We start from the raw sequence: 15,895 nt of genomic DNA on the forward strand, positions 1-15,895 counted from the left end.
GAAACTGAGCAAAATTTTGAGTACACGTTTTCCTCTAATAATGGTCTTCAGTTATTGAGCACATTGAACATTTACTATGTGTCAGGAAGAAAGCTAAGAGTTTCATAGGTTTTCTGACCTACTCCTCAAAACAACTCTTTGAGGTCAGAAGTAAATACAATTATTCGATTTTTATCCCCGTTTTACAAACGAACAATATTAAAATTTTTCTAAATACCTTTCCAAAGTTGAACTAGATATGTCAGACCTGGCAAGAAGTGGTGTTTAAACAACTCAGCAACAAACAATAATGATTGTATACTGAGTATTATTAAGAAGGCATAATACTTTTTATTAACGTATTTGTTATAATACAATTCACAATAAATCTGGGGAGCATTCTGTATGGAGCTTAGGCATTAAGATTCTTCTTGTACATGTACTCAATTTTCATACTGTCCAAAAGGTTTACATTTGAGGCAACATGGGACAATAAAAATATCTTGAATTTAAACTCCCTTACCTTTAGTCTGTAACTCTGTAGCTTTAGGCAAGTTACTTCATATTTCCTGGGTCTCAAACCTATAAGTTGCAGGTTTTTTTGTGAAATTAGACATAATGTACTTCAAGCTTTAGAGATACATATTTAGAAGGTCCTCTTTAAATGATATTACTTTTCCCATTGCTTCTTAGCTTCCCTTTTGGCTAAATCAAGTATAAATGAGTATCATTCTTCCTGGATATTTTCAGACCGGTTTCTTCACCCAAAGGGATTTGGCCCTCAGCCTTTGTAGACCTTCTCACTGCTGACCCTTTCATTACTTAGAACCATAATTCCATCAGCCAGGTTAGTCTCACCTATACATATTTCTTTTCTATCTGGGAGCTCTTCTTCAGAAAGTCTTTTTTCCCTAGCAACCACCCTTAATGTTTATGTCCGCAATAACCTTACTATTAAGCATTACACACAATAGGCACTCATCAGACAGACTTGCATGTTTACTTTATGTAAAAACAAGCCAATTTTACAGAGCACTATTTACCCCAGACAGAGTATTCTTTAAAGAATTACAAGTTCAACACGCACTGCCTAGATGGCAGCCCAAGGATTCTGGACCAATTTGGTTATATGTCACCTCTTCACCACTTGAACACAATGTTCCCTCACCAACAAGCCTATGAAATCTACTAACATTCACTGAAAAGTACTGTGTAAAATACAAAACAGCATATGCCACATATGCCCCCTCGAGGTCAGCTACAGTGCTAAGGGGACAGAAAGGTTGTGCTGAATTCAAAGGCTTTAAGCAAGAATTTGTATAATTTCAGGCAACTTAGAATTTTAAGTACTTTAAGCAAAATACATTTCTTAATGTTTTACTAAAGAAGATAAACGGTTCTGAAAAAGCTGTTACAAGTGACACATTTTGTACAATTTCTGAAGATAAAGTATCAATGACATATTATTTTAAAAATCTTATTGTATCAAGAATATTGCATCCTATAATTGGGCTAAGTCTTTAGTGAAAATAGGAATAAGGATTATAAAACAAAAGGATTCTGACCATAGATTGTGAAAAAAATTTAATAAGTTAGATTATCTCCTAGGTTAATTGTAAAGTTTTTACTTACTTTTTAACAATGAAAATTATGAAAGCTGTCAGTTTTTCTTCTATTATTGGAATAATTTAGTTCATTTAAGACTACAGATGGTGTTAATATAATGAATATGGAACTTCAATAAAGACCTAAATTATATCTCTTTACTCCTTCACTCTAGTGGTGTATGTGTGTGTATAATCTCTTACACAAAGAAAAATGTCACATAAATCACCGTGACATAGAAACAGATTCAAGAGAAAACAGAAAAATGGACTATATATTAAGCTTCTCAATGCTAATTCTTAGAAGTAATAACCTATAGGATCTGTATTAATGGGAGGCAATTATGTGTAGCAGGAAAGAACAATGGGCTTTGGAGTCAGAACTAAGCTTGAGTCCTCGACTTTGCTGTGACCTTGGGCAAGCTACCAAATACCCCTAGGCTTCAGTTTCCTCATCTGTAAAATGAGAGAACACTATCTCAGTGAATTGTAGCAAGGACAAAACAAGACAATACACATAAAACCAGAGTGCTTAGCATACAGGAAAAGCTGAATAATCATGATCTACCATTATTATGATTAATTATAATTGTTCAAATACATATCTGATGTAGGATTATATTATATATATATTTTCTATTTACCCAGCTTGACAGAATGCTTAGATCATTAGCACTAGAAAACAGTGGCTCCTAATGGAAGGACCATTTTACAAACATAAACGATCAATGAAAATAAACAAAAACTCCTATTTTAAGGATTTTCTTTATATGTGTCACAAAGATTACCAATGCTTTTATGTGAAAGAGCATCTGTAAATATGTTCATTAAACTATTTAACAATGTTTACATACAACACATAAATGTTTTTGAAACCTCAAAATTCACTAATAACCACAGTATCATTTTCAAATAAGGATGGTACAATCTTAAATATTACATCATTCAGATTATTTTTTAAACAGATAAACCTGTAGGAGATCACTCCAACATAATTGTCCATTAATTATTTGTAACAAAACAGGGTTCCTAGTAGATGTTTCAGCAAACGGATGGCTCCTCTACTGCTTGGGCACCTTCTGTGACAGCTTTGACACATTTGGCCATTGTCTGTGAGGCTCTGCTAATTGAGTCTGAAAGATATTTTAAAAAGTGCATTTTGATAATACAATTTTTAAAAAAGCACACAGTAAAACTTTCTTGTTGCACATATTCAGGAACAACAAAAAAAGACTACAAAACCCTATTGAACTATATGTAATGTGAGAGCAACAAATTCAGAAGTCCCTTATTAGCTAATAAATGTTTTTAACAATTACTCCTAGGAATGATTAAATAATTATATATATACAGCCATGGAGTGTCTGCTTGGCTCAGTCAGTTAAGTGTCCGACTCTTGATTTTGGCTCAGGTCATAATTTCACGGGTTCATGGGATCCAGCCCCAAGTCAGGCTCTGTGCTGCCAGCACAAATTGGTATTCATTCTTTCCCTCTCTCTACTTGTGCATGCTCTCTCCCTCTCAAAATAAGTAAACTTAAAATAATAATAATTATATACATTCATACAACATGCTAGTGTGCAACATTAAAAATATTGTAGAAAATTATTAAAGACAGGTAAAACATGTACAAAATACTATTTTTGAAAAAAAGTTTATAAAATAGTATGTATACTAAAATCCACTGAATTGTACACTTTATGAGTGAATTTCATGGTATGTGGATGATATTTCAATAAAGCTGTCAACCCCCCTCCCCCCCATAAATGAATAATCATATCTTTTGTTTAAATAAATGTATGTGTATATCCCTGGATGCCTGACAAAATGTTAAAAAAATAAATATAGTTATTTTTCTGGATGGTGGGATCATAGTAATTGTTTGCTCTTTGGGCTTAAGTATGTATTCTATAACAAACATAACTAAAAAACAATTAACAATAATCTTAGATACAAACTTAAAAAATTAAAAAATACACTATCTGCTTTGATAGAAAATTATTTAAAATCATTTTTAAATTACCTCATAACACAGATATTATATCAGGTGTTATTTTATACCAAATGGAAGATTTGCAGTAAAGAAGTTTCAGTAAGTCTGCATTCCTTAAAAACATTCCTAACAATATACATCAGAAGCACTGGGTTTTTTTGTTTGTTTGTTTTTATTTTTTTATTTTATTTTTGAGAGAGAGAGAGACAGCGTGAGCAGGGCAGTGCAGAGAGAGTGGGAGACACAGAATCTGAAGCAGGTTCCAGGCTCTGAGCTGTCAGCCCAGAGCCCGATGCGGGGCTCGAACTCACGAACCATGAGATCACGACCTGAGCCCAAGTCAGACGCTTAACCAACTAAGCCACCCAGGCATACCTAGAAGCACTGTTTAACATGAGTTTTGTTATTTCTACTGTATTTCTCAGAAAAACCTTAGCAATTCTGGCTGTCACTTACAAAAATGCTTCCTAAATTAGTATACAATGATTTTATACACAACAGTAAAATTTTATATTGAAAACATGCTTACATTTCAGAAACAAAAAAAAAAAAGAGTAAAATCAGATGATACAAATTACATTACTTCTGATGTTTGAAAATTTTCAAAGATTAAATAAAAATATCAAATATTCTTAATAACAGGTTGGAATCTTTTTTTTTTTTTTTTTTGGCATTTATTTATTTTTGAGAGAAACAGAGGGAGAGATTGAGCGGGAGAGGGGCAGAGAAAGGGAGACAGAGGATCTGAAGTAGGCTCCGCACTGTGAGCACAGAGCCCAATATGGGATTCGAGCTCATGAACCATAAGATCATGACCTAAGCCAAAATCAAGTCAGCCGCTTAACAAACTAAGCCACCCAGGCACCCGAAGACGTTGGAATCACGATGCTAAATTAGGTGATCTTCTACCTTCCCACCTTTTATATTTGGCAGGCATGCTGACAGATGCATACCTGTCATGTAGAAGTCTTTTATTGTTAGCTGAGGTGGAACAAGCGGATCAGCAAGAAGTTGCTGGTTCACTAGCTACAACAAGAAGAACAAAAAAGCATGAGATCAATAATAGAATTGAAAACTAACACCAGAGGATACACTAGTATGAAAACTGCATACAGGCAAGTTTTTACCTTGGAGAGCTCATTTGCTTGCTGGAAATAATTGGCTCCTTCGACATCATCATATCGGACAAGATTAGGAGAGACTTCCTCCAATCTGTTCCTTACTTGATCCAGAGTATCATATGGAAGAGTCATACCTGCAATCTATACATATCAGGTCCCAAAAATTGACACAAAGCTTTAGTATTTAAAAATTCAAATCATACATAATTGCAACTATAGTGAAATAATGTTGTGCCAATGAAAATTCTATTGGCGTTCATTAGCATGTATATTGTGGTTAAGTGGAGAACACAATGGTCAAAAATTTTAATTCATAAACAGCTATCAGTATGTTAGTAATTTCTCTTTAGAAATTAGACTGATTATGAAATAAATCATTAAAGAGATAATGGTATGCTAAATCTGAATGCTTTTGCTAACCTGATACTGATCATAAACAAAATCTACAGACAACTGTATAATTTTAAATCTCATGATGCCTTTTTTCTTTTTTACAATAAAAAGAGTTAAAAGCAGTATTTTTAGGCAAAAAATAAGCCAAAAATAAAAACACCAATATCAAATTCCCATTTTCTGAACATATTTTTCCAACAGAGATTATTCAAATCATCTCTGCACTTCAGACTTGCATCCACTTTGTCTCTGACAAGCTAACAAGTCAAACTTCCCATTAGCAACATCACTAAGAACAAATACCTCAGAGAGGGCTCTTATAATTTTCCAGTCTTCTCTTGCCAAGCCAGGAGGTGTCACTGCTACTCTTGTCTGCTGAGCTCGGCCTTCAGTATTGACATAAGTGGCTGACTTTTCTGTGTAAGCAGCGCCTGGGAGAATAACATCAGCTATTGGAGCTCCAACGTCTCCATGATGTCCTGCGAAAAGACGGAAAATGCAAACCATATTTTAGCAAAAAATTGATTAGGTACCATACATGAACCCAGAAGATACCCTTTTGTAAATCCCATTAAGAATTTAAAAAGTGTTAAAAAACAAAAAATAATTACAAAATTGTTTACTAAATTACAATATACAAAACAATATAAAAATTTTTTGGAATAAAAAGCCCACATTTCAACTCCCTTCCCAAAGAAATCACTGATAAGCATTTGCTATGTATCTTCCCACATAATTTTTTGCAAATACAGAAATACACATAACACCGCACATATATGGGCAACTAGCTATATTATTTCTCTTGATAATTACAAACTAGAAATGCTCAGGTATATGTAAGTGAAATTTGGTAAAGTAGATGGAAATGGTGGAGGAACAAAAATGTAGTTCAGGAATGACAGTGATAATACTAAAAACACAATAAACAGAAAACTATACAAAATAGCTTGCTGAAAAACTGAAATAGTATAATGAAAGTTTTAATAGTTTAACGAAACTGTTAGAAGGAAAAAAGAACTTGAGTTAAACAAAATATATAAAATATTTAGTCTCATTTTTGTACATACATAGAAAAATACATGAAGCACACATTTCAAAACCATCATCAATGATTATCTCTGGATACGATAAGGAGCTGGATGTAATTTATGTATTTTGCTTTAATTTTAACAAACAAAAAATACAAAACATTATATAATGCTTTTTATGTGCCATGGCAATAAAAAGCCTATTAATAAATTTATGGTGTTTGTGTAAAATGAAGTAGAGAGTTATGTAATACTTTTCCCTGTAAAATATCCAGGAACACTCTGGACTCCATCTATTCCAGGGAAACTTGATTACATTTATGAGTAAGAGTTCAAGAAAATGAGTCAAACACAAAGAAGCCAAAGGAGTACTGTCAAATATATTTCATTAAATGTTCTGTAACATAACACTCATGATTTTTTAAACTTTTTATACTGTTTATATAAAAGTGCTTTCCTCTAATTATATAATAATGGTAAACATTCTTTGAAAAGCAGAATTTTAGTGCTACATAATATTTCACTGTATAAATAAACCATAATTTAACCATTCCTGTTACTGAAGCATTTAGGCTTCCTTTAATTTTTTGTTATTAGATATCATCAGACAGTAATTTTTTTTTAATTTTTTTAAATATTTGTTTACTTTTGAGAGACAGAGAGAGAGAGAGACAGAGTGCGAACAGGGGAGGGGCAGAGAGAGAGGGAGACACAGAATCCCAAGCAGGCTCCAGCCTCTGAGCTATCCGCATAGAGCCCAATGCAGGGCTTGAACTCATGGAGCGCAAGATCATGACCTGAGCTGAAGTCCGATGCTTAACCAACTGAGCCACCCAGGACCCTTAAGTAATTTTTTTTAAAGTGATCTCTACACCCAACATAGGGCTTGAACCCATGACCCTGAGATCTAGAGTCAGAAGCTCTACCGAATGAGCTGGCCAGGTGTCCCAGGTAATAATTCTTTTTTTCTACAGGTAATAATTCTCAATTGCAGTATCAACTATGTAACTAATAAAACCTATGATTTGGTTTTTAAAAAATATTGAGGGGCGTCTAGGTGGCTCAGTCAGTTAAGCATCTGACTTCGGCTCAGGTCAAGATCTCACGGTTCACGGGTTCGAGTCCTGCATAGGGTTCTGTGCGGACAGCTCGGAGCCTGGAGCCTGCTTCGGATTCTGTGTCTCCCTCTCTCTCTGTTCTTCCCCTACTCACACTCTGTTTCTCTCTCTCAAGAATAAATAAACATTAAAAAAATATATTAAAAAAATATTGGGGCGTGTGTATGAAATTCTTGAACAGAAAATATTCAATCCACTAAATATATTGCCATACAGTTTCTAATCTACACAATATTCGATTCTCTTCTGTTTCTGGTATCACAGATGCTACTTACCTTGATAAATAATGAAACAATCCTTTGGCAAATCCTGTCGAGTGATACAACCTCCATCTGCTCCCAGGAGAAATAGCACTTTGGGAGGGCTCTTACGAATTGCTTCCACCCCAGGTTTATAGCCAAGGTCCAAAGCAGCTACTTGGCTTGCAATCCTGTAAAACAATCAGATTTTTAGCACACCTGCAGTGTTATCATTATAAAAAATTAAATGTGATTCTTGAAATGATACTTAATCTCCTTTCTATTCAATGCTGACAAAGACCTTCCCTTATCTTCTTTACCCATTTTAAACAGATGTCAAAACCAGAAACAGCAGTTTTTTACTGTTTTAAGAATGGCAAACAAAGAAACAAGGTGCTTAGAATTATTAGAATAATTGTGGAAACATTATGCCAATTGAAATTACCCTAAAATTGGTTCTTAGTCAACACAGTAAGCCAAAAACTGTCATTAGATAAAAATTAGACGATTTTGAAAACCGAAAGGGAGAAATTAAAACACTACCCATAAGACTGTAACTTGGAGAAAACTATAATTAGTTCATGGGTGTATGTCCTTATGAAGTTCTTTCTATGAACATATACTACTCTTATAAGCAGAAAATAATCTTTTAAAGAACAAGTCTGAAATAACTATACACTGAACAACTCAGTCTTTGGTCTAATTTGCTAATGTTAACTTTCTTTCTAGAAATAGTAGCCATTCTGAGGACCTACTATATATAAAGCAGATTGGTGTTTTACCTATTTGTTGGGGGAGGAGAGCAGGTCAAACCAACTCCTACCAGATGCTACTACTCTGTCAAACTCTGACTGGATAACGTCAAAAGAATGAAACGTTTTTAAAAAAAGTGTAAGATATATATAACGAAAACTACAGAACAACTTTGAAAGAAATTAAAGACCTTACTAAATGGAAAGACATCCCATGTCCATGGATTAGGAGACTTACTACTGTTAAGACAATACTCACCAATTGAACTTATAGATTCAGTGCAATCCCTATCAAAAATCCCAGCTGAATACTTTACAGAAACTGACAAGTTGATCCTAAAATTCATATGGTTTGCAAAGGACCCAGAATAGCCAAACCTATCATGAAAGTAAACAAAGTTGGAAGACTCCTACTTCCCAATTTCAAAACTAATCCCTGTGCCCCAATAGTATTTTTTTAATGTCTTGATATCTCTCTCTCAAAGATCTGAGCAGAGACTCACATTAACTTATGACAGTCTACCTCATCCCGGAAAAACAAACTCAGTAAGCCTAAGTTTTGCCTTTGCAATAAAAGATACGTCCTAATAAACTAAAATGAACTTTCAAAAAAGGAAATCTTTTAATAATGAAATGAAAAACAAGGTTAATAAATTAAAAATTACATCAACGTCAGTGCTCTCTAGAATGAAAACCGACAAAATGATGGAACAAAACAAGACATTTTCTCTAAGGGTGCCTGGGTAGGTCAGTCGGTTAAGCATCTGACTCTTGGTTTCAGCTCAGGTCATGATCTCACTGTTAGTGACTTTGAGCCTCATGTCGGGCTCTGTGCTGGCAGTGCAGAGCCTGCTTGGGATTCTCAATCTCCCTCTTTCTACCCCTACCCCACTTGTGTTCTCTCTCTCAAAAGTAAATAAAGTTTTTAAAAAATGTTTGTTTATTTTTGAGAGAGAGAAAGAACGCAAATGGGAGAGGGACAGAGAGAGAGAGGAGACACAGAATCCAAAACTGTCAGCACAGAGCCTGACACAGGGCTCAAACCCACAAACCCCAAGATCATGACTTGAGCCGAAGCCAGCCACTTAGCCAACTGAGCCACCGAGGTGCCCCAATAAATACACTTTTTCTAAAAAGGCATTTTCTCTAAACCCAGAAAAAAAGGAAATGAGAAAAATTATGAGGGAAAAGAACCAAAAGTCTGAGGGCCACCAATGCATAACAAAAGAAGCTTCTGCATGAGAGCAAGTAACTAAGTAAACCAGTAACTATGATATTCCCAGGCAAAGGTAATGACAGCTGAGTGTCACCACTTATGTTCTGGTAGAATTTTCTTTAACATCAAAAATAAGGAACCCTTAAAAATCAAGAACCAAAGGGCAAGCAAGCAGACACGCACACCTACACAAAGTCAGGTCATTCTCAGGGACAAAACTGAGATTACAGGAGATTCTCTTTAAAATGTTAAATGAGGGGCGCCTGGGTGGCGCAGTCGGTTAAGCGTCCGACTTCAGCTCAGGTCACGATCTCGCGGTCCGTGAGTTCGAGCCCCGCGTCGGGCTCTGGGCTGATGGCTCAGAGCCTGGAGCCTGTTTCCGATTCTGTGTCTCCCTCTCTCTCTGCCCCTCGCCCGTTCATGCTCTGTCTCTCTCTGTCCCAAAAATAAATAAACGTTGAAAAAAAATGTTAAAAAAATAAAAAAAATAAAAAAAAATAAAATGTTAAATGAAATGGTGAAAAATTACTGACTATTAAAAGAAAAAAGACTGTCACCTTTGTACTTAGCCAGGTGTTTATCTGTGAGAAGGAACCAGAAATACATTGTTAGACATTCAGGAATTTTTTTGAAGTTATTAATTTTGGTACCCATTCAGAAACACAAAACTGTACGAATAAGGACATGGATGCAAGGGTGAACTAAAAATAAGAAGTAAAAATTGTGACCAGAAAGGATCCAGAGGTGTCGGTTAAGCGTCCAACTTTGGCTCAGGTCATGATCACGTGGTTTTAGAGTTCAAGCCCCATGTCGGGCTCTGTGCTGACAGTTCAGAGCCTGGAGCCTGCTTCCAAATCTGTGTCTCCCTCTCTCAGCCCCTTGCCCACTCACTCTGTCTCTCTCTTTCTCTCTCAAAAGTAAATAAACATTTAAAAATATATATAAAATATAAAGTTTTTCAAAGTGTTTACAAGATTTGCAATGCCAAATCAAACCAATAAAGGAGAAATATAACACTGAAATTGATGTTTTAAAACGTATGAAAATACTTCTAAATGAAAACAATTTGCCTATCATATTTAAAAGTGGTTAGCTTGGGGCACCTGGGTGGCTCAGTCGGTTAAGCAGCCGACCGGCTCAGGTCATGATCTCGCGGTCCGTGAGTTCGAGCCCCGCGTCAGGCTCTGTGCTGACAGCTCAGAGCCTGGAGCCTGTTTCAGATTCTGTGTCTCCCTCTCTCTGACCCTCCCCTGTTTATGCTTTGTCTCTCTCTGTCTCAAAAATAAATAAACGTTAAATAAAAAAATTAAAAAATTTAAAAAAAAAATAAAAGTGGTTAGCTTTAATCCTTAAACAAATTTGAAAAGTAATACGTGGAGTGCCTGGGTAGCTTGTAGGTTAAGTGTCTGACTCTTGATTTCGGCTTAGGTCAGGATCTCAAGGTCGTGATATCAAGCCCTGGGTTGGGCTCTGAGCTAAGTGTGGAGCCAGCTTGGGATTCTCTCTCTCTCTCACTTTCTCTGATATTGCATTATTTTTAAAGACTAGCGCCTCCCCCCAGATTTAAAAAAAAAAAAAGCTCAACATGACTCTTCATCAGGGAAATACAAATCAAAACCACACTAAGATACCACGTCACACTTGTGAGAATGGCTAAAATTTACTACACAAAAAACAACAGGCTTTGGAAAAGATAGGAAGAAAGGGAAACGAACACTCTTGCACTGCTGGTGGTACAGCCACTCTGGAGAATAGTACGGAGATTCCTCAAAAAACTAAAAGTAAAACTACCCTACAATCTAGCAATTGCACTATTAAGCATTTACCCAAAGGATAAAAAATAATACAGATCTGAAGAGGTACATGCACCCCAATGTTTACAGCAGTATTAACAACAATAGCAAAACTATGTAGAGAGCCCAAATGTCCATCAGCTCATGAATGGATAAAGAAAATGTGGTGTCAGGGCGTCTGGGTGGCTCAGTCGGTTGAGCATCCGACTTCAGCTCCGGTCATGATCTCGCGGTTTGTGAGTTTGAGCCCCGCATCAGGCTGTGTGCTGACAGCTCAGAGCCTGGAGCCTGCTTCAGATTCTGTGTCTCTCTCTCTCTGCCCCTCCCCACTCACACTGTCTCTCTCCTTCAAAAATAAATAAACATTAAAAAAAAAATGTTTTTAAGAAAATGTGGTGTGTGTATGTATGTGTATACACACACATACACACACACACACACACACACATACACACACGACAGAATATTACTCAGCCATCAAAAAGAATGAAATCTTGCCATTTGCAATGACATAGATAGAGCTAGAATGTATTATACTAAGCCAGATAAATCAGAGAAAAACAACTATCATATGATTTCATTTATAATATGTGGAATTTAAGAAACAAAACAGATGAACATATGGGAAGGAGGGAGAAGAGAAGAAAGGGAAATAAACCACAAGAGACTTTTAACAATAGAGAACAAACCAAGGGTTGATGGAGGGAGGTAGGTGGGAGATGGGTTAGATGGGTGATGGGGATTAAGGAGGGTACTTGTGATGAGCGCTGGGTGTTGTATGTAAATGATGAATCACTGAATTCTACTTCTGAAACCAACATTGCACTATTAACTAACTCAAATATAAATAATAAAATATAAAATGAAATGAAATGAAATATTAAACTAGGGGTGCCTGGGTGGCTAGTCAGTCGAGCATCCAACTCATGATTCTGGCGTTAAGTCATGATCCCAAGGTTCTGGGATCAAGCCCCACATCGTGTGGGGAATCAATCTCTCTCTCTCTCTCTGCTCCTCTCCCCTGCTCACTCTTACTCTCTCTTAACGAAAAAAAAAAAGACTAGCATCAATTTACATGTTAATAATAATGAAATAGCTAAAAATTTATACATATTCATGATATTAAACAGCCATTAAAGTTTATAAAAAATTTCTAATTACAGGAGGAAATTTTATCAGGTAATGAAAATTGATCAAAACCAGGTTACAAAACTGTTTACACAATATGATTTCAACTATATAACTAGAAAAATATTTACACAGGAAAAAAAGGACCAGAAGTAGCAACAGTAATTATCTGTAAATTGTGGAATAAGGATAATTTCCATTTTTGTATACTTTGTTCTCTTTCCAACTTTCTAAAATAAATTTGCATTATTAATATAGTCAGAAAAAAAACTTTCCTTACATTGAGTTCTCATGTTTACATTTTTATCATTTAATCGAAGTCACAGGACTTGTTGTAATTATTGAACCAAGGTATACTAATAGGGTACAGATTTTCAAAATTTTGTCAGCACTGCTTTTTCAAATATTTTAAATATTATTTATTATCTCAGGTTCTTCTCACACAGAAAATAAAGGTTTTAATCTATTTTGCATCTGCTACAGATGCTAAATATTAAGCTGTTTGTAAGTCTAAATGTGACAATGTAACAGAATACACGTACACAAATTACTTGAATTTTACAGTATATAAAACAATTACTCAACATACCTATGAAGGATATTCATAACTTTCCAATCACTGGTAACATCACTACTCGTCCTAATCTTTTGAGCAATGTTGGAAACAGCTGCAAGAATTGCTGCCCCGTCATTTCTTTGGAGTGCAGAACTGCCTAAAACCACCATTGGTTTTTTAGCTTCATGTAATACCTATTTAAAAAAAAAAAAGAATTTTGATTAAAAAATCTAAACAATCAACTAAATCTAATCAAGTTTGCATCTACGATATGTTGTGTCAAGTTTTAGTTTCAATGCAGAATGCCTTTGATTTTTACTAATCAACATATAGACATACATCCAACCAGATTTAACCAAAAACATGTTGCCAATGCTACGGTGAAATGGCTAAGTGAGAATCAGATAAAACAGACTTTCTAAAACTAAGTACTGAGAATGAAAGACTTTCCCAAATATCCTTTGGTCAGAATGATTATGGGTATGTCCAAGAAAAACTGGGCAACGTCCCTACAGACATTTAGTTGGTACCGTCTAAGAGGAAAAACCACACTCAAGTACCATGCTACAGTCTATCTACCCACCATGCTCCAGACAAGGAGGAAGAGGTAGGGAAAGCAACAATCACTAGGATTACAACGCAGAATAGCTAAGACTTTAAGGGCTCTGCTTCCTGAATGTCAAAACATGAAGGGAAGTGCACGCCAAAAGCAAAGGAAACAACAGATTTGGTGGAGGATAGAAAAATTAAAAGCTGAAGACTATATAGCTCACTCTCCTGTCCACCCTCTATATCATTCCTCAATAAATAAGCGGCCCAAAGCAAAGAATCAGCATGAAAATTATGCCTACATACTAGGGGAGGACATTGATCACAAGAGGAATTTCCCAAGAAAATGTGAAGTGTGCAGAGAAATAGTTTTCAATAGCCTCAGAGAAAATGAAAAACACGCTTTTTCTCGCTTGAAAAGAAAGGCTTAGAAGAGTGACAAAACAGAGAGTATTATACAATAGAAGGACATTTTGTCACAGAACTCAGGAAAGAACTGAAAGAGAAACAAATTAGCGATGAACTTCATTCCAGAAACAATAAAAAACAAAATAAAACAGGACTTCAAAAATAGGGACAAGAAAGACAGGCAATACAAAATCATATAAAGCAAACTGAAAAAGAATAAAAGAACAAAGGAAAAATGACAGAAAAAGACACAAAAGGGGATCCAGTATCTGCTTTGTTGGTTCATTCTTTTTTTGTTAGCAGCACATCTTAACTAATAGAAAACAGACTTAAATCTAGTATAGAAAAAAACATACTTATCATCTTCTGGGGCATGGAGATAGGAACTAGAAAAGAGGGACACTTTTAAGTATTTTTTTAATATTTTTGATCACTGCAGTTGTAATCATGTTTTTCCTATTCAAAACAAAGGAACTGGGCTTAGCTGCCTTGTCCCACTTGACTACGCCTAAAGCTACACCATCTTGGAACAATAAGGAGAAGCGCACACGCAAACACACAAGGAAGCAAAGGCACAGAGGATAGTAAAGCAGGAAGGAATGTCCTTCCATGATGACATCCTTGGACAACCACAACATCTGTCAAACTGCCTACCCTCCAGAGCCATTACATGAAAACCAGAAACTTCTTTCATTTTTTTAACAATCAGCACTCCACCATACACACACAAATACTAAAGTAAAAAGAACCTTGAATCTTCACAATGAAAGGTATACCATGTCCCATAAAAATGTGACAGAGAACCACCGTTAAGGTATTCTGGTGAAGTTATTAAATTTCAAAGATAAAGATCTAAGTATAAAGTATCAAAAAAAAAAAGTTTCTATGGGCGGCTCAGTTGGTTAAGCATCTGATGCTTGATTTTCGCTCAGGTCATGATCTCACAGTTCTTGAGATCAAGTCCCACATGGAGTTCTGCGCAAACCCCTGGTTGGGATTCTCTCTCCTCTCTCTGCTCCTCCCCTGCTCAAGCTCTCTAAATAAGTACCTAGACAGTTAAAAAAAAAAATTAGGACAGGGGTGGGGGGAAATATGACTGACATCACACTTCTCCACAGTAACAAAAGGCCTTGTTTATAAAGTTCACAAAGAGAAAAAAAAGAGTGTGGCTCAAGAACTCTGTATCCTGCCAACACTCTCTTCAGGAATAAAACAGACACTCCCAAGCAAGCAAGAACTCAAGGTATAGTGTACTTATCAGCCCCTCTTGGAAAAGTAAATTAAGACCTATAAATATCAGACAGCAATGAGATAAATGTAAATAAAGCGCTCAGTAGGGAAGGACTGGTGAAATTTAGTAATAACTCTTGCAATAAAGAAAGATTTCCTAAAGTTTAATTGTTTCAGGTTCACTTCAATTTCTTTTCCGATAATTTCAAGTAAAATTAAACCATGGTACATAAAAACAGCATGTATAACACGATCTCATCTTTGTTTGCCTATCCATCCATCTTGCTCTATACATGAATAGAGATGACTATGATGGTTCATCAATGCTTGTTTGGGTTGGTGGAATTTGGGGTAATACTTTACTTTCTTCCATTTTCTTTTCTGTACTGGTGTAATTTTTAACAATAATCATATATCACTATTATAAAACAGTAACTTTTTAAACTAAAAATGCTTAAAAATTAACAAAGGTAGGTACATATAACTTGAGAGCACCTGGCTGAATGGATGGTTACCCAAAGCAATCTCCTGAAGAATTTTGGGGGAATCTCCCAGATGGTCATATCTGTAAGTGAGATCCACTGGGCTGCCAATAAGGGCCACTTTTAAGTCATTATGAAGCCAGCTGAAATAAAAATGACAAACTTTTAGAGCTAAATTACTAATTCAGAATAGTCATCAGTCTCATCAATGCTAGGGTCTACATTTATGTTACAAATGTTAAAAACACAAAAACACTCACAGCACACTTAACCTTAACAGATACAACTTATTGTATACCTTTCAAA

The 15,895-nt window shown here is 35.5% G+C and overlaps 1 protein-coding gene across 3 annotated transcripts in view; it reads right to left on the reverse strand.

Annotated features, from left to right (window-relative positions):
- Window positions 1–310: 310 nt before the first annotated feature.
- The window catches only part of NDUFS1 (NADH:ubiquinone oxidoreductase core subunit S1), a 30,830-nt gene continuing 15,245 nt past the window's right edge, over window positions 311–15,895 (reverse strand). For all 3 annotated transcript variants that reach the window (XM_030325089.2, XM_030325090.2, XM_030325091.2), the window contains exons 13-19: window positions 15,603–15,732; window positions 12,954–13,114; window positions 7,512–7,666; window positions 5,394–5,569; window positions 4,704–4,838; window positions 4,530–4,602; window positions 311–2,716 (exon numbers count right to left, since the gene is read on the reverse strand). In XM_030325089.2, coding sequence (XP_030180949.1) covers window positions 2,625–2,716; window positions 4,530–4,602; window positions 4,704–4,838; window positions 5,394–5,569; window positions 7,512–7,666; window positions 12,954–13,114; window positions 15,603–15,732 — 922 coding nt within the window. In that variant the 3' untranslated portion in view covers window positions 311–2,624. The remainder of the gene's footprint in view (window positions 2,717–4,529; window positions 4,603–4,703; window positions 4,839–5,393; window positions 5,570–7,511; window positions 7,667–12,953; window positions 13,115–15,602; window positions 15,733–15,895) is intronic.

This window comes from Lynx canadensis, chromosome C1, assembly GCF_007474595.2.
Source record: "Lynx canadensis isolate LIC74 chromosome C1, mLynCan4.pri.v2, whole genome shotgun sequence".
Taxonomy (NCBI): domain Eukaryota; kingdom Metazoa; phylum Chordata; class Mammalia; order Carnivora; family Felidae; genus Lynx; species Lynx canadensis.